Source organism: Petromyzon marinus, chromosome 66 (assembly GCF_048934315.1).
Source record: "Petromyzon marinus isolate PM22_M1 ecotype Great Lakes invasive population chromosome 66, UKy_Petmar_22M1.pri1.0, whole genome shotgun sequence".
NCBI classification, from domain to species: Eukaryota; Metazoa; Chordata; class Hyperoartia; order Petromyzontiformes; family Petromyzontidae; genus Petromyzon; species Petromyzon marinus.
Genome location: NC_133732.1, coordinates 7883848 through 7908590, shown reverse-complemented (window position 1 = coordinate 7908590; position 24743 = coordinate 7883848). Strand labels below are relative to the sequence as shown.

Sequence of the window (24743 nt, the reverse complement as noted above, 5' to 3'; positions counted from 1 at the left end):
CCACCAGTCTACTCGCACTGCAGGCTGACTCCCCTGTCATTACCCCCCCGTGGCCACCAGTCCACTCGCACTGCAGGCTGACTCCCTGTCACTACCTCTCGTGGCCACCAGTCCACTCACACTGCAGACTGACTCCCCTGTCATTACCCCCCGTGGCCACCAGTCCACTCACACTGCAGACTGACTCCTCTGTCATTACCCCCCGTGGCCACCAGTCCACTCACACTGCAGACTGACTCCCCTGTCATCACCTCCCATGGCCACCAGTCCACTCACACTGCAGACTGACTCCCCTGTCATTACCCCACGTGACCACCAGTCCACTCACACTGCAGACTGACTCCCCCTGTCATTACCCCCCGTGGCCACCAGTCCACTCACACTGCAGACTGACTCCTCTGTCATTACCCCACGTGGCCACCAGTCCACTCACACTGCAGACTGACTCCCCCTGTCATTACCCCCCGTGGCCACCAGTCTACTCGCACTGCAGGCTGACTCCCCTGTCATTACCCCCCCGTGGCCACCAGTCCACTCGCACTGCAGGCTGACTCCCCTGTCACTACCTCTCGTGGCCACCAGTCCACTCACACTGCAGACTGACTCCCCTGTCATTACCCCCCGTGGCCACCAGTCCACTCACACTGCAGACTGACTCCTCTGTCATTACCCCCCGTGGCCACCAGTCCACTCACACTGCAGACTGACTCCCCTGTCATCACCTCCCATGGCCACCAGTCCACTCACACTGCAGACTGACTCCCCTGTCATTACCCCACGTGACCACCAGTCCACTCACACTGCCAGACTGACTCCCCTGTCATTACCCCACGTGGCCACCAGTCCACTCACACTGCAGACTGACTCCTCTGTCATTACCCCCCGTGGCCACTAGTCCCCTCACACTCACAGCTGACTCCCCTGTCACTACCTCCCATAGCCACCAGTCCACTCACACTGCAGACTGACTCCTCTGTCATTACCCCCCGTGGCCACCAGTCCACTCACACTGCAGACTGACTCCCCCTGTCATTACCCCCCCGTGGCCACCAGTCCACTCACACTGCAGACTGACTCCTCTGTCATTACCCCACGTGACCACCAGTCCATCCGCACCGTGTGTAGCATGACAACATGAAAAAACAGTAGTCGCTACGCTCCATCTCAGTGTTTAAATATGGCATGCCCACCCCATTATGTGCTACGCACGACAGCTTTGACGATGAAAGGTACTGCACTACATTTTATTAGTAGTACACACGTTGTGATCACCGGATCGCGCCCTGTGTAATGCTACTAGCTACACCACCTCATGAGGTTGACGATGGTGATGATGGCGGCGTTGATGGTGACGATGGTGACGATGGTGACGATGGTGACGATGGTGACGATGGTGACGATGGTGATGATGTTGACGATGTTGACGATGGTGACGATGTTCACGATGGTGATGATGGTGATGATGGTGATGACGATGGTGACGATGGTGACGATGGTGACGATGGTGACGATGGTGACGATGCCACCTCTGTAGGCCACAGCAAGGCTGTTCGTGACGTTTGCTTCAACAACGCCGGGGACAAATTCCTGAGTGCGGCCTACGACCGAAACATCAAACTGTGGGACACGGAGACCGGTGAGAGACATCGACCCTCCCTCCCTCCCTCCCTCCCTCCCTCCCTCCCTCCCTCCCTCCCTCCCTCCCCACCCTCCCTCCCTCCCTCCCCTCCCTCCCTCCCTCCCTCTCTCCCTCCCCTCCCTCCCTCCCTCCCTCCCTCCCTCCCTCCCCTCCCTCCCTCCCTCCCTCCCTCCCCACCCTCCCTCCCTCTCTCCCTCCCCACCCTCCCTCCTCTCTCCCTCCCTCCCTCCCTCCCTCCCTCCCTCCCTCCCCTCCCTCCCTCCCTCCCTCCCTCCCTCCCTCCCCTCCCTCCCTCCCTCCCTCCCTCCCTCCCTCCCTCCCTCCCTCCCTCCCTCCCCTCCCTCCCTCCCTCCCTCCCTCCCTCCCTCCCTCCCTCCCTCCCCACCTCCCTCCCTCCCTCCCCTCCCTCCTCACCCTCCATCCCTCCCCACCCTCCCTCTCTCCCTCCCTCCCCTCCCTCCCTCCCTCCCTCCCTCCCCCCCTCCTCCCCACCTCCTCCTCCTATCTTCCTCCCAGTGTCTCCGCTCCCCTCCCCCACTCCCGTGTCTCTCCCTCCCCCACCCCCGTGTCTCCTCCCCCCCCCCCATGTCCCTCCCTCCCATGTCCCTCCTCGTGTCTCCCTCTCCCCCCCCCCCCCCCCCGTGTCTCCCTCTCCCCCCCACCCCCGTGCCTGCTCCCCCCTGCGTGTCTCCCCCTAGGCTGTGTTTGATCGTGAACCAGGTGTAAGCCCCCCCACCACTGAGCCGCTGTTGCTGTAGCGAGTTGTTCAGAGGCGGCCCTTCGCCATCACGAATGACGGCAGCTCAGCCAAGCGGGCTTCATCGTCATCATCATCGTCATCATCATTGTCATCATCATCGTCATCATCGTCATCATCATCATCGTCATCATCATCGTCGTCATCATCATCGTCATCATCGTCATCATCATCGTCATCATCATCGTCGTCATCATCATCGTCATCATCGTCATCATCGTCATCATCATCATCGTCATCGTCATCATCGTCGTCATCGTCATCATCGTCATCGTCATCATCGTCGTCATCGTCATCATCGTCATCGTCTTCATCATCGTCGTCATCATCATCATTGTCATCATCATCGTCATCATCGTCATCATCGTCATCATCATCGTCATCATCGTCGTCATCGTCATCATCATCGTCATCATCATCATCATCGTCATCATCATCGTCATCATCGTCGTCATCGTCATCATCATCGTCATCATCGTCATCATCGTCATCATCATCATCATCGTCATCATCGTCATCATCGTCATCATCGTCATCGTCATCATCGTCATCATCGTCGTCATCATCATCATCGTCATCATCGTCGTCGTCATCATCGTCATCATCGTCATCATTGTCGTCATCGTCATCATCGTCATCATCGTCGTCATCGTCATCATCATCATCGTCGTCATCGTCATCATCATCATCGTCATCATCGTCGTCATCGTCATCATCATCATCGTCATCATCGTCGTCATCATCGTCGTCATCATCGTCGTCGTCACCGCGTGGAAATTCATAGCGACAGACAAATACTGTAACACGCGCGGTGACGTCCATTGTGAATGCGGAGGGAAAACTCGGAGACGAATCCACGCGACCACGGGGAGAGAGAGAGAGAGAGGGAAAGAGAGACGCAGACTCCAAATACACAGCAGCAGCAGCAGCAGGCATCGTCAGGGTCGGGATCGAACTCGCGACCTCCTGTACACCCGGCGAGGTAGTCAACATCTCATAGCCACCGTGATGATGATGAGAGAGAGAGACACAGACTCCAAATCTACAGCAGCAGGCATCGTCAGGGTCGGGATCGAACTCGCGACCTCCTGTATACCAGGCGAGGTAGTCAACATCTCATAGCCACCGTGATGATGATGATGATGAGAGACGCAGACTCAAAATATACAGCAGCAGCAGGCATCATCAGGATCGGGATTGAACCCACGACCTCCTGTACACCAGGCGAGGTAGTCAACATCTCATAGCCACCGTGATGATGAGAGAGAGAGAGACGCAGACTCCAAATCTACAGCAGCAGAAGGCGTCGTCAGGGTCGGGATCGAACCCGCGACCTCCTGCGTACCAGGCGAGGTAGTCAACATCTTACCATTGAGGCGCCCTTCCCCCCCGTGTCTCTCTTACAGGAGTGTGTGTGTCCAAGTTCTCCAACCGCAAGGTGCCGTACTGCGTGCAGTTCAACCCGGATGAGGACAAGCAGCACCTGTTCGTGGCCGGCATGTCCGACAAGAAGATCGTGACGGTAACGCGCGCGGGGACACACGGAGGGAGACACACAGAGACACACGGAGGGAGACACACAGATACATACATGGAGACACACAGAGACACATGGAGAGAGAGACACAGAGACACACAGAGGGAGACACAGAGAGACACACAGGGAGACACACAGAGACACACAGAGACACACGGAGAGAGAGACACAGAGACACACGGAGAGAGACACAGAGACACACGGAGAGAGAGACACAGAGACACACAGAGACACAGAGACACACACAGAGGGAGACACACAGAGACACACGGAGAGAGAGACACAGAGACACACAGAGGGAGACACACAGAGACACACAGAGACACACGGAGAGAGACACAGAGACACACAGAGGGAGACACAGAGACACACAGGGAGACACACAGAGACACACGGAGAGAGACACAGAGACACACAGAGGGAGACACACAGAGAGAGACACAGAGACACACAGAGAGACACACAGAGACACACAGAGAGAGACACAGAGACACACACACAGAGACACACAGAGAGAGACACAGAGACACACAGGGAGACACACAGAGACACACAGAGAGAGACACAGAGACACACACACAGAGACACACAGAGAGAGACACAGAGACACACAGAGAGAGACACAGAGACACAGAGACACACAGAGTGAGACACACAGAGAGAGAGATACAGAGACACACAGAGAGAGACACAGAGACACACACACAGAGACACACAGAGAGAGACACAGAGACACACAGAGAGAGACACAGAGACACACAGAGAGAGACACAGAGACACACAGAGAGAGACACAGAGACACACAGAGAGAGACACACAGGGAGACAGACACACAGAGAGAGACACAGAGACACACGGAGAGAGACACAGAGACACACGGAGAGAGACACAGAGACACACAGAGGGAGACACACAGAGACACACGGAGAGACACAGAGACACACAGGGAGACACACAGAGACACAGACACACACAGAGGGAGACACACGGAGAGAGACACAGAGAGAGACACAGAGACACACAGAGGGAGACACAGAGACATACAGGGAGACACACAGAGACACACGGAGAGAGAGACACAGAGACACACACAGGGAGACACACAGAGACACACACAGAGGGAGACACACAGAGACATACAGAGAGACACACAGAGACACACAGGGAGACACACAGAGACACACACAGTGAGAGACACACAGAGACACACAGGGAGACACACAGAGACACACGGAGAGAGAGACACAGAGACACACACAGAGACACACACAGGGAGACACACAGAGAGAGACACACGGAGACACACAGAGGGATACACACGGAGAGATACACAGAGACGCACGGAGAGAGACGACATTGAGAGACACAGAGATTCCCATGTTCACTCCCCGTGTCTCTGACCGTGTCCGTGTGTCTCTCCCGTGTCTCTCCCCCGTGTCTCTCCCCGTGTCTCTCCCCGTATCTCTCCCCCGTGTCTCTCCCCGTGTCTCTCCCCCATGTCTCCGTGTCTCCCGCCGTGTCTCTCCCCCGTGTCTCTCCCCGTGTCTCCGTGTCTCTCCCCGTGTCTCCGTGTCTCTCCCCCGTGTCTCTGACCGTGTCCGTGTGTCTCTCCCGTGTCTCTCCCCCGTGTCTCTCCCCGTGTCTCTCCCCCGTGTCTCTCCCCCGTGTCTCTCCCCCGTGTCTCTCCCCCGTGTCTCTCCCCGTGTCTCTCCCCCGTGTCTCCGTGTCTCTCCCCGTGTCTCTCCCCGTGTCTCCGTGTCTCTCCCCCGTGTCCCCGTGTCTCTCCCGGTGTCTCTCCCCGTGTCTCTCCCCGTGTCTCTCACCGTGTCTCTCCCCGTGTCTCCGTGTCTCTCCCGTGTCTCTCCCCCGTGTTTCTCCCCCCGTGTCTCTCCCCCTGTGTCTCTCCCCCGTGTCTCCGTGTCTCTCCCCGTGTCTCCGTGTCTCTCCCCCGTGTCTCTCCCCGTGTCTCTCCCCGTGTCTCTGTGTCTCTCCCCCGTGTCTCCGTGTCTCTCCCCGTGTCTCTCCCTCGTGTCTCTCCCCCCGTGTCTCTCCCCGTGTCTCTCCCCCGTGTCTCTCCCCCGTGTCTCTCCCCCGTGTCTCTCCCCCGTGTCTCTCCCAGTGGGACGTGCGGTCGGGCGAGATGGTGCAGGAGTACGACCGGCACCTGGGCGCGGTGAACACCATCACGTTCGTGGACGAGAACCGTCGCTTCGTGAGCACCAGCGACGACAAGAGCCTTCGTGTGTGGGAGTGGTGAGGGGGCGCACACACACAGACGCATACACACGGACACACACACACGCCACACACACACACACACGCACACACACGCATACACACTCACACACACACACGCCACACACACACACGCCACACACACACACGCCACACACACACACACACGCATACACACTCACACACACACACGCCACACACACACACGCCACACACACACACACACACGCCACACACACACACACAGCACACACACACACGCATACACACTCACACGCACACACGCACACACGCACACACACACTCACATACACACACACACACGCACACGTCACACACACACTCACAACAACAACCGCCATTCGCCACTAAGTGGCGGTGACGTCACCACGACGTTTGTGCCAGGCTATGTGCACCCTGAGGCCACACACACGCACACGCACACGCACACACACACACGCACACGCCACACACACACGCCACACACGCACGCCACACACACACACACCACACACACACGTACACTAACGCGCACACATGCACGCACACACACGCACACACACGCGCACACACACACACGCACACACACACACGCCACACACACACACGCCACACACACACACGCCACACACACACACGCCACACGCACACGCACACACACACACACACACGCCACACACACACGCACACGCACACACACACACGCCACACACACACGCACACACACACGCCACACACACACACACACACGCCACACACACACGTACACACACACGCACACACACGCACGCACACACGCACGCAGACGCACGCACACGCACACACACGCGCTCACACGCACACACACATGCACACACGCTCACACGCACACACGCGCATGGGTGGGTGGTGGTGGTGGTGGTGGTCGTAGTGGTCGTGATGGTGATGATGATGGTGGTGGTGGTGATGATGGTGGTGATGGTGGCAGTGATGGTGGTGATGGTGGCAGTGATGGTGGTGATAGTGGTGATGGTGATGGCGGTGATGGTGGTGGTGATGGCGGTGATGGTGGTGATGGTGGTGATGATGGCGGTGATGGTGGTGATGGTGGCAGTGATGGTGGTGATAGTGGTGATGGTGGTGATAGTGGTGATGATGGTGGTGGTGTTGGTGATGATGGCGGTGATGGTGATGATGGTGGTGATGGTGATAATGGTGGTGATGGTGATGATGGTGGTGATGGTGGCGGTGATGATGGTGGTGATGGTGGTGATAGTGGTGATGGTGGTGATGGTGATGATGGTGGTGATGGTGGTGATGGTGGCGGTGATGGTGGTGATGGTGATGATAGTGGTGATGATGGCGGTGATGGTGGTGACGATGGTGGTGGTGATGGTGACGATGGTGGTGATGGTGGTGACGATGGTGATGATGATGGCGATGGTGGTGATGGTGATGATGATGGTGACGATGGTGATGATGATGGCGATGGTGGTGATGGTGGTGACGATGGTGGTGATGGTGGTGACGATGGTGGTGATGGTGACGATGATGATGGTGGTGGTGGTGGTGGTGATGATGGTGATGGTGGTGACGATGATGGTGATGGTGGTGACGATGGTGGTGATGGTGACGATGGTGATGATGGTGGTGACGATGGTGGTGATGGTGGTGACGATGGTGGTGATGGTGATGATGGTGATGGTGGTGACGATGGTGGTGATGGTGGTGACGATGGTGGTGATGGTGATGATGGTGATGGTGGTGATGGTGGTGACGATGGTGGTGATGGTGGTGACGATGGTGGTGATGGTGATGATGGTGATGGTGGTGACGATGGTGATGATGGTGGTGACAATGGTGGTGATGGTGATGATGGTGATGGTGGTGATGGTGGTGACGATGGTGGTGATGATGGTGACGATGGTGGTGACTGCTGCTGGTGATGTCCCCCTGTGTGTCACAGGGACATCCCCGTGGACTTCAAGTATATCGCTGAGCCCAGTATGCACTCCATGCCGGCCGTGACTCTGTCTCCTAACGGTGAGGGAGGCCACTCACCACCCTGGTCACTCACTCACCACCCGCTCACTCACTCACTCACCACCCTGCTCACTCACCACCCTGCTCACTCACCACCCTGCTCACTCACTCACCACCCTGCTCACTCACCACCCTGCTCACTCACCACCCTGTTCACTCACCACCCTGCTCACTCACCACCCTGTTCACTCACCACCCTGCTCACTCACTCACTCACCACCCTGGTCACTCACCACCCGCTCACTCACTCACTCACCACCCTGCCCACTCACCCTGCTCAGTCACCACCTTGTTCACTCACTCACCACCCTGCTCACTCACCACCCTGTTCACTCACTCACTCTGCTCACTCACTCACCACCCTGGTCACACACCACCCTGCTCACTCACCACCCTGTTCACTCACTCACCCTGATCACTCACCACCCTGCTCACTCACCACCCTGCTCACTCACTCACTCACCACCCTGGTCACTCACCACCCGCTCACTCACTCACTCACCACCCTGCCCACTCACCCTGCTCACTCACCACCTTGTTCACTCACTCACCACCCTGCTCACTCACCACCCTGTTCACTCACTCACCCTGCTCACTCACTCACCACCCTGGTCACACACCACCCTGCTCACTCACCACCCTGTTCACTCACTCACCACCCTGTTCACTCACCACCCTGTTCACTCACCACCCTGTTCACTCACCACCCTGATCACTCACTCACCACCCTGCTCACTCACCACCCTGTTCACTCACTCACCCAGCTCACTCACCCCGCTGCTCACTCACCACCCTGCTCACTCACCACCCTGCTCACTCACCACCCTGCTCGCTCACTCACTCACCACCCTGCTAACTCACCACCCTGCTCACTCACCACCCGCTCACTCACCACCCTGCCCACTCACCACCCTGCTCACTCAACCGCTCACTCACTCACCACCCTGCTCACTCACTCACCACCCTGTTCACTCACCACCCTGCTCACTCACTCACCACCCTGCTCACTCACCACCCTGGTCACTCACTCACCACCCTGCTCACTCACCACCCTGGTCACTCACTCACCACCCTGCTCACTCACTCACCACTCTGCTCACTCACTCACCACCCTGCTCACTCACCACCCTGCTCACTCACTCACTCACCCTGCCCACTCACCACCTGCTCACTCACCACCCTGCTCACTCACTCACCACCCTGTTCACTCACCACCCTGCTCACTCACTCACCACCCTGCTCACTCACCACCCTGGTCACTCACTCACCACCCTGCTCACTCACCACCCTGGTCACTCACTCACCACCCTGCTCACTCACTCACCACTCTGCTCACTCACTCACCACCCTGCTCACTCACCACCCTGCTCACTCACTCACTCACCCTGCCCACTCACCACCTGCTCACTCACCACCCTGCTCACTCACCACCCTGCTCACTCACCACCCGCTCACTCACTCACCACCCTGCTCACCACCCTGCTCACTCACTCACTCACCACCCTGCTCACTCACTCACCACCCTGCTCACTCACCCGCTCACTCACCACCCTGCTCACTCACTCACTTACCACCCAGCTCACTCACCACCCTGCTCACTCACCACCCTGGTCACTCACCACCCTTCTCACTCACCACCCTGTTCACTCACCACCCTTCTCACTCACCACCCTGCTCACTCACTCACTCACCACCCTGCTCACTCACCACCCTGCTCACTCACCCAGCTCACTCACTCACCACCCTGCTCACTCACCACCCTGCTCACTCACCACCCTGCTCACTCACCCGCTCACTCACCACCCTGCTCACTCACTCACCCAGCTCACTCACTCACCACCCTGCTCACTCACTCACCCAGCTCACTCACCACCCTGCTCACTCACCCGCTCACTCACCACCCTGCTCACTCACTCACCACCCTGCCCACTCACCCGCTCACCCACTCACCCAGCTCACTCACTCACCACCCTGCTCGCTCACCACCCTGCTCACTCACCACCCTGCTCACTCACCACCCTGCTCACTCACCACCCTGCTCACTCACCACCCTGCTCACTCACTCACCACCCGCTCACTCACTCACTCACCATCACCACCCTGCTCACTCACTCACCACCCTGCTCACTCACTCACTCACCATCACCACCCTGCTCACTCACCACCCTGCTCACTCACTCACTCACCACCCTGCTCACTCACCGCCCTGCTCACTCACCACCCTGCTCACTCACCACCCTGCTCACTCACCACCCAGCTCACTCACCACCCTGCTCACTCACTCACTCACCACCCTGATCACTCACTCACCCAGCTCACTCACTCACCACCCTGCTCACTCACTCACCCAGCTCACTCACCACCCTGCTCACTCACCCGCTCACTCACCACCCTGCTCACTCACTCACCACCCTGCCCACTCACCCGCTCACCCACTCACCCAGCTCACTCACTCACCACCCTGCTCGCTCACCACCCTGCTCACTCACCACCCTGCTCACTCACCACCCTGCTCACTCACCACCCTGCTCACTCACCACCCTGCTCACTCACTCACTCACCACCCGCTCACTCACTCACTCACCATCACCACCCTGCTCACTCACTCACTCACCACCCTGCTCACTCACTCACTCACCATCACCACCCTGCTCACTCACCACCCTGCTCACTCACTCACTCACCACCCTGCTCACTCACCCTGCTCACTCACCGCCCTGCTCACTCACCACCCTGCTCACTCACCACCCTGCTCACTCACCACCCAGCTCACTCACCACCCTGCTCACTCACTCACTCACCACCCTGATCACTCACCACCCTGCTCACTCACTCACCACCCTGCTCACTCACCACCCTGCTCACTCACTCACTCACCATCACCACCCTGCTCACTCACCCTGCTCACTCACTCACCACCCTGATCACTCACCACCCTGCTCGCTCACTCACTCACTCACCACCCTGCTCACTCACCTGCTCACTCACCACCCTGCTCACTCACCACCCTGCTCACTCACCACCCTGCTCGCTCACCACCCTGCTCACTCACCACCCTGCTCACTCACCACCCTGCCCACTCACTCACTCACCATCTCCACCCTGCTCACTCACCCAGCTCACTCACTCACCACCCTGCCCACTCACCCTGCTCACTCACCACCCTGCTCACTCACCACCCTGCTCGCTCACCACCCTGCTCACTCACTCACCACCCTGCTCACTCACCACCCTGCTCACTCACCTGCTCACTCACCACCCTTCTCACTCACCACCCTTCTCACTCACCACCCTGCCCGCTCACCACCCTGCTCGCTCACCACCCAGCTCACTCACCACCCTGCTCACTCACTCACTCACCACCCTGATCACTCACTCACCCAGCTCACTCACTCACCACCCTGCTCACTCACTCACCCAGCTCACTCACCACCCTGCTCACTCACCCACTCACTCACCACCCAGCTCACTCACCACCCTACTCACTCACTCACCACCCTGCTCACTCACTCACTCACCACCCTGCCCACTCACCCTGCTCACTCACTCACCACCCTTCTCACTCACCACCCTGCCCACTCACCACCCTGCTCGCTCACCACCCTGCCCACTCACCACCCTGCTAACTCACTCACTCACCCTGCTCACTCACTCACTCACCACCCTGCTAACTCACTCACTCACCCTGCTCACTCACTCACTCACCACCCTGCTAACTCACTCACTCACCCTGCTCACTCACTCACTCACCACCCTGCTAACTCACCCCGCTCGCTCACCACCCTGCCCGCTCACCACCCTGCCCGCTCACCACCCTGCCGTCCCCACGGTGTGTGCAGGCAAGTGGCTGGGCTGCCAGTCGATGGACAACCAGATCCTGGTGTTCGGTGCCCACAATCGCTTCCGCCTCAACAAGAAGAAGGTCTTCAAGGGGCACATGGTCGCTGGCTACGCCTGCCAGGTCGGGTTCTCTCCGGACATGAGGTGAGGTCGTGTGATCGCGACTCCGTGTGTACGTGTGTACGTGTGTGTGTGTACGTGTGTGTGTGTACGTGTGTGTGTACACGCGCGCGTGTGTGTGCGTGCACACGTGTGTATGTACGTGTGTGTGTGCGTGTGTGTACGTGTGTGTGTGTGTGTGTACGTGCGTGTGTGGACGTGTGTGTGTGTGTGTACGTGTGTGTGTGTGTGTGTACGTGCGTGTGTGGACGTGTGTGTGTGTACGTGTGTGTGTGTACGTGTGTGTGTACGTGTGTGTGTACGTGTGTGTGTACGTGTGTGTGTGTACGTGCGTGTGTGGACGTGTGTGTGTGTGTACGTGCATGTGTGGACGTGTGTGTGTGTGTACACGCGCGCATGTGTGTGTGTGTGTGTACGTGTGTGTGTGTACGTCTGTGTGTACACGCTTGTGTGTGTGTGCGTGCACACGTGTGTATGTACGTGTGTGTGTGCGTGTGTGCGTGTGTGTGTCTGTACTTGTGTGTGTGTGTGTACGTGTGTGTGTGTACGTGTGCGTGTGTACATGCGTACGTGTGTGTGTGTACGTGTGTGTGTGTACGTGTGTGTGTGTGTACGTGTGTATGTGTGTGCGTGTGTGTGTACGTGTCCGGCAAAACAACCCCCTACCTCCTCGCGGTGCCGGACGGGCAACTCTGTCGTGGACAGCGCTGTGGTGGGAGTTCCAATTTTGATTGGCTCCTCCCCTCATGGCATATGTGTCCACCACAGGGGCTAAACGGGGGCTCTGGACGGGTGCGAGGGGCTGGTAACCCCTCCACCTTCAATTAATTACCACAAAACCACGAATTAAACTGAAATATGTAACAACTAAGCTTGTGCCGGAGGCCCCGGGGGGCCAGGCGTCTATGACGTCTCCTGGCCAAACCCCAATTGGCGGAGCCAGGAGATTGAATACCTACCCTCGGGGCTACTCCAGAAACAACGAAAAGCCACTACGGGTGGCCACGTGGAATGTTCGAACGCTCACTGCAGAGGAGAGGCTGCCACTCCTCTGTCGGGAGCTGGACCGGTACCGCCTGGATCTATGCGGCATTCAGGAGGTCCGGTGGACCGGCTCTGGCTCCTGCCACCATGAGGGGTGGACAGTCCTCTACTCGGGGCAGCAGACTGCCAAACAACAGGGTGTGGGTCTTCTTTTGAACAAAAGAATGAAGGGGGCGTGGGAGCGTGGCGGTGAGGTGTGGGAAGCTGTAAGTCCCAGGCTACTTTGGGCTCGCCTTCCCATCAACCGGAGGCGAGGAATGGTGGTCGTGGTTACTTATGCCCCCACCGAAGATGAACATCCGTGGAGGGATGCAGGCAAAGCCGATGAGTCAGATGCCTTCTATGACCTCCTGTCACAGGTGCTGGCTAAAGTGGCCCCTCGGGATAGAGTCATCATGTTGGGTGACTTCAATGCCCGAGTTGGTCATGATACTGGCACCTGGTCTGGTGTGATTGGAGGGCATGGGCCAGATCAGCTCAATAACAACGGTAGGAGGCTGCTAGATTTTTGTGCAGCCCATGGGCTTGTAATTACCAACACGCTGTTCCGGCATCGGCGCATCCACACAACATCATGGATGCATGCCGGGTCCAAGCAAGAACATCTGCTGGACTACATAGTGACGGACCAGCGAATGCGAGCCCATGTCCTTGACACCAGGACCTACCGTGGAGCTGATCTGCCCTCTGACCATCGACTAGTCATCTGTAAGATGCGCCTGCCATTCTTCCACTCCGGTGGTGGGTGTACACCCAGGACCCCATTCCAACCTAAAGTGGCCTGGTCTCAGTTATCTGATGAAAGTTGCAAGCGAGAATTTCATCATCGCTTGCGGCTGGGATTGGCATCGTCCCCAACTCCTCCTGATGTCGAGGGTAAATGGGCGAGGTTTAGGACTGTGACTCATGCAGCTGCAATGGCTGCTTTGGGTACGCGGTCCAGGCCTCCCCAGACACCCTGGATGACAGAGGAGTTGTTCAGGATGGTTGAGAAAAAGCGACAGGCCCACTGTCATCGGCTACAGAATCCCACGTCAGAGAATGAGGAGGCTTACCGCAGCCTTCGCTCGGAGGTTCGGAGAGCCGTGAGGCGCTGCAAGGATGGGTGATGGTCGCGGGTTGCTGAGGAGATGGAGTCTGCCTCAGTGGCCCGTGATCACAAATCTCTATTTAACTCCATCAAAAAAGTAACCTGCAGCGCCACACCTATTACCATCATTAGGGGAAAAAACGGTGATCCAATTTCCGACCCCCAGGAACAGGTTCGCAGATTTGCTGAGCATTTCTGTGAGGTCCTGGGGGAGGGAAAATCCCTCAGCCAGGAAAACATCGTGGCACAAAGTGAGGATGACCCTGCTGAGGCTGCGGTGCCTCAAATATTGGATGAAGTCACCCCCTGTGAGTGGCTGGCTGAGGTGCCATCTGCTGAGGAAGTATTGAAGGCGATCCGGAGTCTGAGACCAGGAAAGGCAGCGGGCAGAGATGATCTCCCAAGCGAAATGCTGAGGGAGGGTGGCGTTTGTGCACAGACTGCCCTATATGACATCATAACAACAGTCTGGACCACTGGACGGGTTCCGCAGGATTGGAAGGATGCCCTGGTGGTCCCCCTTTTTAAGAAGGGGGACCGCACAGACTGTAACAACTACAGGGGCATCTCACTCCTCAGTGTGCCGGGAAAGGTCCTGGCAAGGATTATTCAGCATCGCCTTGCCAGGCACGCTGAGGAGAGGCTTGCGGAGCCCCAATGCGGTTTCAGGAAAGGGCGGTCCTGCACAGATGCCATATTTTCTGTCCGTCTGCTACAGCAGAGGTGTAGGGAATTCCAACAAGACCTACATCTCTGCTTTATTGACCTGGTCAAGGCCTATGATACCATCAGTAGGCCTGGGCTCTGGGTCGTTCTTCGTGCTTTTGGAGTACCTGACCCTCTGCTCACGATCATTAAGGACCTTCATGATGGTGAGCGGGCCCGGGTAAAACTACGTGGCCGGGAGTCAGAGCCATTCCCTGTACACCTTGGGGTGCGACAGGGATGTCCTCTGGCTCCCACATTATTTAACATCTATTTTGACCACGTAGTTCGTGAAGCCTTCAATAGCTGTACCGGGGGAATCTCCATATGGTACAGATATAATGGGAGGCTAATCGATGCCCGGGTGCGGTCAAGGGATGGCTCCCTATTGCTTAACCACGTTATGTATGCTGATGACTTGGTAATAGCTGCTCAGTCAGAGGAGGAGTTGGAGACGCTGCTGCTGAGACTGGAGCGTGCCACTAAGAGGTGGGGCCTTACCATCAGCCCCACCAAAACTAAGCACCTGCCTGGGTATTTTGTACCATCGGACACTCCACCCCCACAACTCCCAATCGGTGATGGGGCAGTTGTGGAGAGAGTGGAGAGTTTCCCATACCTGGGCAGTGTGCTTATGACTGGCTCCAGTTTAACAGCAGAGGTCTCACTCCGAATCAGTCGAGCGGCAATATCTTTTCATCGGTTGCGTAACGCTGTGTGGAAGCTACCTGGTCTGTCGCTCCGCACTAAGCTTCAGGTCTTCTCGGCCACGGTCATTCCCTCCCTTCTCTACGCTTGCGAAACGTGGACCCCCCTAATGGAACATCTTCGTCGGTTAGAAACATTTAGGCTGACCTGCCTACGATCCATCCTGGGTTTAACCAGACTGGATTGTGTGAGGAGCTCACAAATCCTTGAAAGATCTGGGCAGGGTCCCATCGGTGAGCTCCTCCGGCAGGCAAGGCTGCGATGGCTGGGTCATGTAGCCCACATGCCCAGCCACCGCATGCCGAAACAGCTTTTGTTTGGCCGGATTGAGGGGGCTAAGCGGGCGCGGCACGGGCTAGAGAAGAGATGGAGTGATGTGGTACAGGAGGACGTGGAGCTGAGTGGACTTGCCGATGACTGGTACCAGCGGTGTCAAGATCGGCCTCTGTGGAGGAGGCTCGTGAAGGATGCTACTGGGCAGTTGGAGGCAGTCGCCCTCCAACAACAACGGAGGGCGGAGGAGCGACGCTCACAACAGCGAGCGGAGCGCCGGGTGGCTAAAGCACAGCAGGTTGGCACAGTAGGGGGCACAGGTGGTGCATCAGCCAGTCATCTCAGTCAGTCGACCCGTGGCACCTGGGTCTGCCCCGTGACCTCCTGCCAGCGGGCGTTCGACACTTCACGTGGCCTCAGGGTGCACATAGCCTGGCACAAGCGTCGTGGTGACGTCACCGCCACTTAGTGGCGAATGGCGGTTGTTGTTGTTGTTGTACGTGTGTACGTGTATGTGTGTACGTGTGTGTGTACGTGTGTGTACGTGTGTGTGTGTACGTGTGTGTGTGTACGTGTGTGTGTGTATGTGTGTGTGTGTACGTGTGTGTGTGTACGTACCTCCTCGCTGGTGCCGGACGGTAACGCTGTCGTAGATTTGAGCAGCGCCATTGAGGGGAGACCAATGCCATCGCCTCTACCCCTCATGGAGCTGATCTGCCCACTGACCATCGACTTGTCATCTGTACGACGCGCCTGCCATCCTTCCACTCCGGTGGCGGGTGTACGCCCAGGACCCCAGTCAAACCCACGGCGGCCTGGTCTCGGCTAGCTGATGAAAGTCGCAAGCGAGAATTTCATCATCGCTCGCGTACATTGGAAGAAGAAGTCACCCCGTGTGAGTGGCTGGCTGAGGTGCCATCTGTTGAGGAAGTTCTGAGGGCGATCCAGAGTCTGAGACCAGGAAAGGCAGCGGGCAGAGATGATCTCCCAAGCGAAATGCTGAGGGAGGGTGGCGTTTGTGCACAGACTGCCCTATATGACATCATAACAACAGTCTGGACCACTGGATAGGTTCCGCAGGATTGGAAGGATGCCCTGGTGGTCCCCCTCTTTAAGAAGGGGGACCGCACAGACTGTAACAACTACAGGGGCATCTCACTCCTCAGTGTGCCGGGAAAGGTCCTGGCAAGGATTATTCAACATTGCCTTGCTAGGCACGCTGAGGAGAAGCTTGCGGAGCCCCAATGTGATTTCAGGAAAGGGCGGTCCCGCACAGATGCCATATTTTCTGTCTGTCTGCTACAGCAGAGGTGTAGGACATTCCAACAGGACTTACATTTTTGCTTTACTGACCTGGTCAAGGCCTTTGATACCATCAGTAGGCCTGAGCTCTGGGTTGCTCTTCGTATTTTTGGAGTCCCTGACTCTCTGCTCACAATCATTCAGGACCTTAATGATGGTGAGCGGGCCCGGGTAAACCTACATGGCTGGGAGTCAGAGCCATTCCCTGTTCACCTTAGGGTGCGACAGGGATGCCCTCTGGTTCCCACGTTGTTTAACATCCTTTTTGGAACATGTATTTCGAGAAGCCTTTCATAGTTGTTTAGGAGGAATCTCCATCTGGTACAGGTGCAATGGGAGGCTAATCGATGCCCGGGTGCGGTCAAGGGAGGGCTCCATATTGGTCAACCACGTTATGTATGCCGATGATTTGGTAATAGCTGCTCATTCAGCGGAGGAGTTGGAGACGCTGCTGCTGAGACTGGAGCGTGCCACTAAGATATGGGGCCTTACCATCAGCCCCACCAAAACTAAGCACCTGCCTGGGTATTGTGTGCCATCAAACACTCCACCCCCACAACTCCCAATCGGTGATGGGGCAGTTGTGTAGAGAGTGGAGAGTTTCCCACTACATGGGCAGTGTGGTTATGACCGGCTCCAGTTTAACAGCAGAGGTCTCACTCCGAATCAGTCGAGTGGCAATATCTTTTCATCGGTTGCGTAACGCTGTGTGGAAGCTACCTGGTCTGTCGCTCCGCACGAAGCTTCAGGTCTTCTCGGCCACGGTCATTCCCTCCCTTCTCTACGCTTGCGAAACGTGGACCCCCCTAATGGAACATCTTCGCCGGTTAGAAACATTTAGGCTGACCTGCCTACGATCCATCCTGGGTTTAACCAGGCTGGATTGTGTGAGGAGCTCACAAATCCTTTAAAGATCTGGGCAAGGTCCCATCGGTGGGCTCCTCCGGCGGGCAAGTCTGTGATGGCTGAGTCATGTAGCCCGCATGCCCAGCCACCGCATGCCGAAACAGCTTTTGTTCGGCCGGATCGAGGGGGCTAAACGGGCGCGGCACGGGCTAGAGAAGAAATGGAGTGATGTGGTACAGGAGGACGTGGAGCTGAGTGGGCTTGCCGATGACTGGTACCAGCGGTGTCAAGATCGGCCTCTGTGGAGGAGGCTCGTGAAGGACGCTACTGGGCAGTTGGAGGCAGTCGCCCTCCAACAACAATGGAGGGCGGAGGAGCGACGCTCACAACAACGAGCGGAGCGCCGGGTGGCTAAAACACAGCAGGTTGGCACAGTAGGGGGCACAGGTGGTGCATCAGCCAATCATCTTAGTCAGTCGACCCGTGGTACCTGGGTCTGCCCCGTGACCTGTCAGTGGGCGTTCGACACTTCACGTGGCCTTAAGTTGCACTTGGCCTGGCACAAGCGTCGTGGTGACGTCACCGCCACTTAGTGGCGAATGGCGGGTGTGTCAGTGGGTGAGTGAGTGGGTGAGTGTGTGAGTGAGGTGGGTGAGTGTGTGAGTGTGTGAGTGGGTGAGTGTGTGAGTGAGGTGAGTGAGTGGGTGAGTGTGTGAGTGAGGTGGGTGAGTGTGTGAGTGTGTGAGTGAGGTGGGTGAGTGTGTGAGTGTGTGAGTGAGTGAGTGGGTGAGTGTGTGAGTGAGTGTGTGAGTGTGTGAGTGGCTGGTTGAGTGGGTGAGTGTGTTTGTGAGTGAGTGTGTGAGGTGAGTGTGAGTGTGTGAGTGGGCGGGCGGGCGGGTGAGTGGTGAGTGAGTGAGTGTGTGAGTGTGTGAGTGGGTGAGTGAGTGGCTGGTTGAGTGGGTGAGTGTGTTTGTGAGTGAGTGTGTGTGAGTGAGTGTTTGAGTGAGTGGCTGTTTGAGTGAGTGAGTGTGTGAGTGTGTTTGTGAGTGAGTGAGTGGGTTAGTGGCTGGTTGAGTGAGTGAGTGTGTGAGTGTGTGAGTGAGTGTGTGAGTGAGTGGGTGAGTGGCTGGTTGAGTGGGTGGTTGAGTGGGTGAGTGAGTGGGTGAGCGAGTGGCTGTTTGAGTGAGTGTGTTTGTGAGTGAGTGTGTGAGTGAGTGGCTGTTTGAGTGTGGGAGTGAGTGAGTGGCTGGTTGAGTGGCTGGTTGAGTGAGTGTGAGTGAGTGAGTGGCTGGTTGAGTGGCTGGTTGAGTGAGTGTGTGAGTGAGTGAGTGTGTGAGTGAGTGTGTGTGTGAGTGAGTGTGTGTGTGAGTGAGTGTGTGATTGTGTGAGTGTATGAGTGAGTGAGTGTGAGTGTGTGTATGAGTGAGTGTGTGAGTGTGTGAGTGAGTGAGTGTGTGAGTGAGTGTGTGAGTGAGTGAGTGATTGTGTGAGTGTATGAGTGAGTGAGTGTGTGTATGAGTGAGTGTGTGTATGAGTGAGTGTGTGAGTGTGTGAGTGAGTGTGTGAGTCTATGAGTGTGTGTGTATGAGTGAGTGAGTGTGTGAGTGTGTGTGTGAGTGTATGAGTGAGTGAGTGTATGAGTGAGTGTGTGAGTGTGTGAGTGAGTGTGTGAGTCTATGAGTGAGTGAGTGTGTGTATGAGTGTGTGTGAGTGAGTGAGTGTGTGTGGCTGTGTGAGTGAGTGTATGAGTGAGTGAGTTTGTGAATGAGTGTGTGAGTGGCTGAGTGTATGAGTGAGTGTATGAGTGAGTGTGTGAGTGAGTGTATGAGTGAGTGAGTGTGAGTGAATGTATGAGTGAGTGTGTGAGTGTGAGTGAGTGTGTGAGTGAGTGAGTGTATGAGTGAGTGTGAGTGTATGAGTGAGTGAGTGTGAGTGTGTGTATGAGTGAGTGTGTGAGTGAGTGTGTGAGTGAGTGAGTGATTGTGTGAGTGTATGAGTGAGTGAGTGTGTGTATGAGTGTGTGTGTGAGTGTGTGAGTGTGAGAGTGAGTGAGTGTATGAGTGAGTGAGTGAGTGGCTGGTTGAGTGAGTGAGTGTGTGAGTGTGTGAGTGTATGAGTGAGTGAGTGTGAGTGTGTGAGTGAGTGAGTGTATGAGTGAGTGAGTGGCTGGTTGAGTGAGTGAGTGTGTGAGTGTGAGTGAGTGTGGCTGTGTGAGTGTGTGAGTGAGTCTATGAGTGTATGAGTGAGTGTGTCTGAGTGAGTGAGTGTGTGTGTCTGAGTGAGTGATTGAGTGTGTGGGTGAACCTCCCTCCCCCCTCCCGGCGTGGCAGCTACGTGATCTCTGGCGACGCGGACGGCCGCCTCAACGTGTGGGACTGGAAGAGCACCAAGCTGTACTCCCGCCTGCGTGCTCACGACTCGGTGTGCATCGGCGCCATCTGGCACCCGCACGAGACATCCAAGGTGCTCACCTGCGGCTGGGACGGCCTCATCAAGCTCTGGGACTGAGATGCCCTGGGGGGGCGGGGGTTGTGGGGGGGGGGAGGGGACATTGGGGGTGGGTGCTGCTCAAGCTCTGAGACTCTGGGGGGGGGCCTCTGAGACGCTGGGGGTCTCTGAGACTCTGGGGAGCTCCTCAAGCTCTGAGACTCTGGGGGGCTCTGAGACTCTGGGGGACTCCTCAAGCTCTGAGACTCTGGGGGGCTCTGAGACTCTGGGGGGCTCTGAGACTCTGGGGGGCTCTGAGGCTCTGGGGGGCTCTGAGACTCTGGGGGGCTCTGAGACTCTGGGGGGCTCTGAGACTCTGGGGGACTCTGAGACTCTGAGGGGCTCTGAGACTCTGGGGGACTCCTCAAGCTCTGAGACTCTGGGGGGCTCTGAGGCTCTGGGGGGCTCTGAGACTCTGGGGGGCTCCTCAAGCTCTGAGGCTCACGGCTATTCTCGTGTAGATTTTAATATCCGGATGTTTTGGGAGGGTAGGGCAGCGGGGAGGGGGGGGGCATTTGTACAAAAATAAAAAGCTGAGTTTGCATTAAGCCGCGTTGTTGGTCTTCAATCTCTGCTGCTGCTGCTGATGTGTTTGCGATGCTGTTTTACTTCGCTGTTCACGGGCTTGATGACCACAATATTTGCTGCCCGCGAATCGCATCTGGAACTCGGCACGACTACTTGAGAGAGAGAGAGAGAGATAAAGTGACGAGAGATAAAGTGACGAGAGATAGTGTGGTAGCTACTACATATGTATTAGTTACTACATATGTATTAGTTACTACATATGTAGTGTATCGTGTAGTGTATAGCAGTGTAGTGTATAGTCCTGTATAGTGTAGTATGTAGTGTATAGTAGTATAGTGTATAGTAGTGTAGTGTATAGTGAAGTGTATTTTGTAGTGTATAGTGTAGGGCAGTATGTAGTGTATAGTGTAGTGTATATTGTAGTTTATAGTGTAGTATGTAGTGTATAGTGTAGTGTATATTGTAGTTTATAGTGTAGTATGTAGTGTACAGTATAGTGTAGTATGTAGTGTATAGTGTAGTGTATATTGTAGTTCATAGTGTAGTATGTAGTGTATAGTGTAGTCATGTCGTGTCTATATGTTGAACTTCTTTCGCACCGTACGTAGCTACTGCGTGGTGCTGCTACTGCTAACAGCACTTGACCAGGCCGGCAGTGGCCGTCTGTTAAAGGCTACCTGGGGGAGGCGGGATACCTTTAGCTTTGTGAGCAGGTGCGTGCGTGTGGATTAGTGGGGAGGGGGAGTGGCTCGCGAGAAAGTGTCCCGACATTACCGCTCAGCCACGCTCGCTCGCCCAGTCCAACAACAACCACCACAACCACCACAACCACCACCCACCACAACCACCACTAACCACTTCCGGTGATTCTTGAGAACATCAACAGCGACCTTTATTATTATTTATTATTATTTTACCAAGAAGAACCACATTCCTCAAGTCACCCAGCGTCCGCCCGGGCGCCTCCCTCCCTCTCACTGTCCATCAACATCATCATCAACATCATCATCATCATCAACATCATCAACATCATCATCAACATCATCAACATCATCATCATCAACATCATCAACAACATCATCAACATCAACAACATCAACATCATCATCAACATCATCATCAACATCATCAACAACATCATCAACATCATCATCAACATCATCATCATCAACATCATCAACATCATCAACATCATCAACATCATCATCATCAACATCATCAACATCATCATCAACATCATCAACATCATCATCAACATCAACATCATCAACAACATCAACATCATCACGACCCATGGGCAGATAGCCCCGTAGTTCAATCTTGATTTGTAGTGTATAGTGTAGTGTATAATGTAGTGTATAGTTTAGTGTATAGTGTAGTGCATAGTGGAGTATACTAGTACAGCACTAGTGTATAGTGTATTGTGTAGTAGTGTAGTGTATAGTGTAGTGTATATTGTAGTATACTAGTACAGCACTAGTGTATAGTGTAGTGTATAGTGTAGTATACTAGTACAGCACTAGTGTATAGTGTAGTGTATAGTGTAGTATACTAGTACAGCACTAGTATATAGTGTAGTGTATAGTGTAGTGTATAGTGTGTATAGTAGTGTGTGTAGTGTAGTGTATAATAGTGTAGTGTATAGTGTAGTGTATAATAGTGTAATGTATAATAGTGTAGTGTATAGTGTAGTGTATAGTGTAGTGCAGGGGTCGGGAACCTTTTTGGCTGAGAGAGCCATGAAAGCCACATTTTAAAATAAATTTGGGTGTATTTTTAACTAAGACCACCAATTTTAGAATATAATAAGTCTCTGAATGTATACTTTTTAATAACGTTGTTATACCAACAACCAATAATAAATAAAATCTTTCCATTAATGCGACTTCTGGTGCTGCATGGTTTTGCTGATGGCTTTGTAGTCCGGTTGATACGTGGTGAGGTTAAGCTTCATGCAGGCGTTGAGGCTTTCATCCGTTAAACGGGATCGTAGGTTGGTCTTGATGTTGTTTTTTTAGACGTGAGAACGACTGCTCACATGAATACGTAGAACCAAACATGGTCAATACAGCAATACTCACAGACGCTGCAGTGTGTGGTATGTGACAGGAAGCGCGTTTCATGTTTTGACAATCAGCTGGTCTGCGGGTTGAAGTTTTTTTCATTTCTGTCCACTTGTGATTGGTCGCCAGCTCTGCTTTGCTGTCGTTCAAGTCTTTCCAAATCTTCACTCAGTGACTTGAACTTATTCACCCACATGTCGGAGGCCTTCAGGTCAGCAGCTTCCAGCTCAAAATCTCTGATGGAGACACCAGGCATGTAACTCAGGTCGGCTTTGTCCACTGCACACTCGTGTGGATGAGTGATGAACTTGAAAAGACGGAGTGTGCTCACGAGCATTCTCCAAAGCGTGCTTTGAATGACTGCTGGTGATGAGATGTGAAGCCAGCTAGCTGCTGGAGATCAAAATGTTGAATGCGGTCACTTGCTGTGCACGCATCTTTAGATTCTCTCAGTTTTTCAAAGTGCAGTAAACGACCTGTTTCAATATCCACGATGAAGAGTTCCAGCTTGTTTTCAAATGCAAACACTCCTTGTTGAAGCGATAAGACTGTATTTACAATGCCTTGCATTTTCACATTGAGCTGGTTCAGATGTCCAGTCATGCGGGGATCACAAAAAAGATCTCCAAAATCTTGAATAAACACAAGATCCAGATCCGTTTCAACACATTACATAAAATCCGTGATCTGGTTCCGTCTGTAAAAGATGTGATTCCGGACATACAGTACCCTGGTGTCTACAAACTAAGTTGCCTCTGTGGTAGTAGTTACATCGGAGAAACCAAACGCCATGTCTCGGACCGCATTCGTGAACACAAAGCAGACCTTAAACACGGTAGGACCAACACCTCGGCCGTGGCAGATCATTGTTATAATTCAGTAGGCTCACATGACATTGACTTCTCCAAGACAGAGGTTCTCTGTAAGCCATCTGGCTACCATGAGAGATTCGTTCATGAGGCTATCCACATATACAAGCACAGAGACAATTTGAACCGAGAAGATGGATTCTGGCCTAGCAATCATTGGAAGGATTTGATAAACCATTTCAGGTCTTAATTGATTGTTCACGCTTACGGTGGCTTTCAGACAGCATACATTAAATTTTTCGTCTCCCCCCTCTTTTCAGAACATAGATGGACTCGTCCTTCTAAACAAACTGCCAAATCGCTGCCCGTGGTGCTAACGTTTTTTTTTATAAATACACCGTTTAAAAATAAATAAATAAAAACTTCTTTCAAATGTTTTTTGCCGTTGGGTTTTCACACCTGATGATGACCGCTTGTGTTATGGTCGAAACGTCGTGAGAATTTTTATTGTTTTATATATATTTTATTATTTTATCGTTTCCCTTCAACGTGACTTTACCGAAAGAGCTAAGAATATGAATTACTGCAGTCACGAAAGCTTTAAATCAAAATTTAGTAAAACTTCAGGAGCCACTCAGTGTTAGCTAGCTCCGGATGCTCGACATCTTTCATTTCAAGAAAAGTCCGGATTTCGCTCAGGCAAGCCGCGAAACGGCTGAGGACCTTCCCTCTTGACAA

The 24743-nt window shown here is 54.8% G+C and overlaps 1 protein-coding gene across 1 annotated transcript in view; it reads left to right on the top strand.

Moving 5' to 3' along the window:
- The window catches only part of CDC40 (cell division cycle 40), a 55896-nt gene extending 32878 nt beyond the window's left edge, over window positions 1-23018 (top strand). The window contains exons 10-15 of the mRNA XM_076054481.1: window positions 1535-1636; window positions 3803-3918; window positions 6053-6186; window positions 8114-8190; window positions 12030-12174; window positions 20449-23018. Of these exons, the coding sequence (XP_075910596.1) occupies window positions 1535-1636; window positions 3803-3918; window positions 6053-6186; window positions 8114-8190; window positions 12030-12174; window positions 20449-20626 (752 nt within the window). The 3' untranslated portion in view covers window positions 20627-23018. The remainder of the gene's footprint in view (window positions 1-1534; window positions 1637-3802; window positions 3919-6052; window positions 6187-8113; window positions 8191-12029; window positions 12175-20448) is intronic.
- Window positions 23019-24743: the final 1725 nt, after the last annotated feature.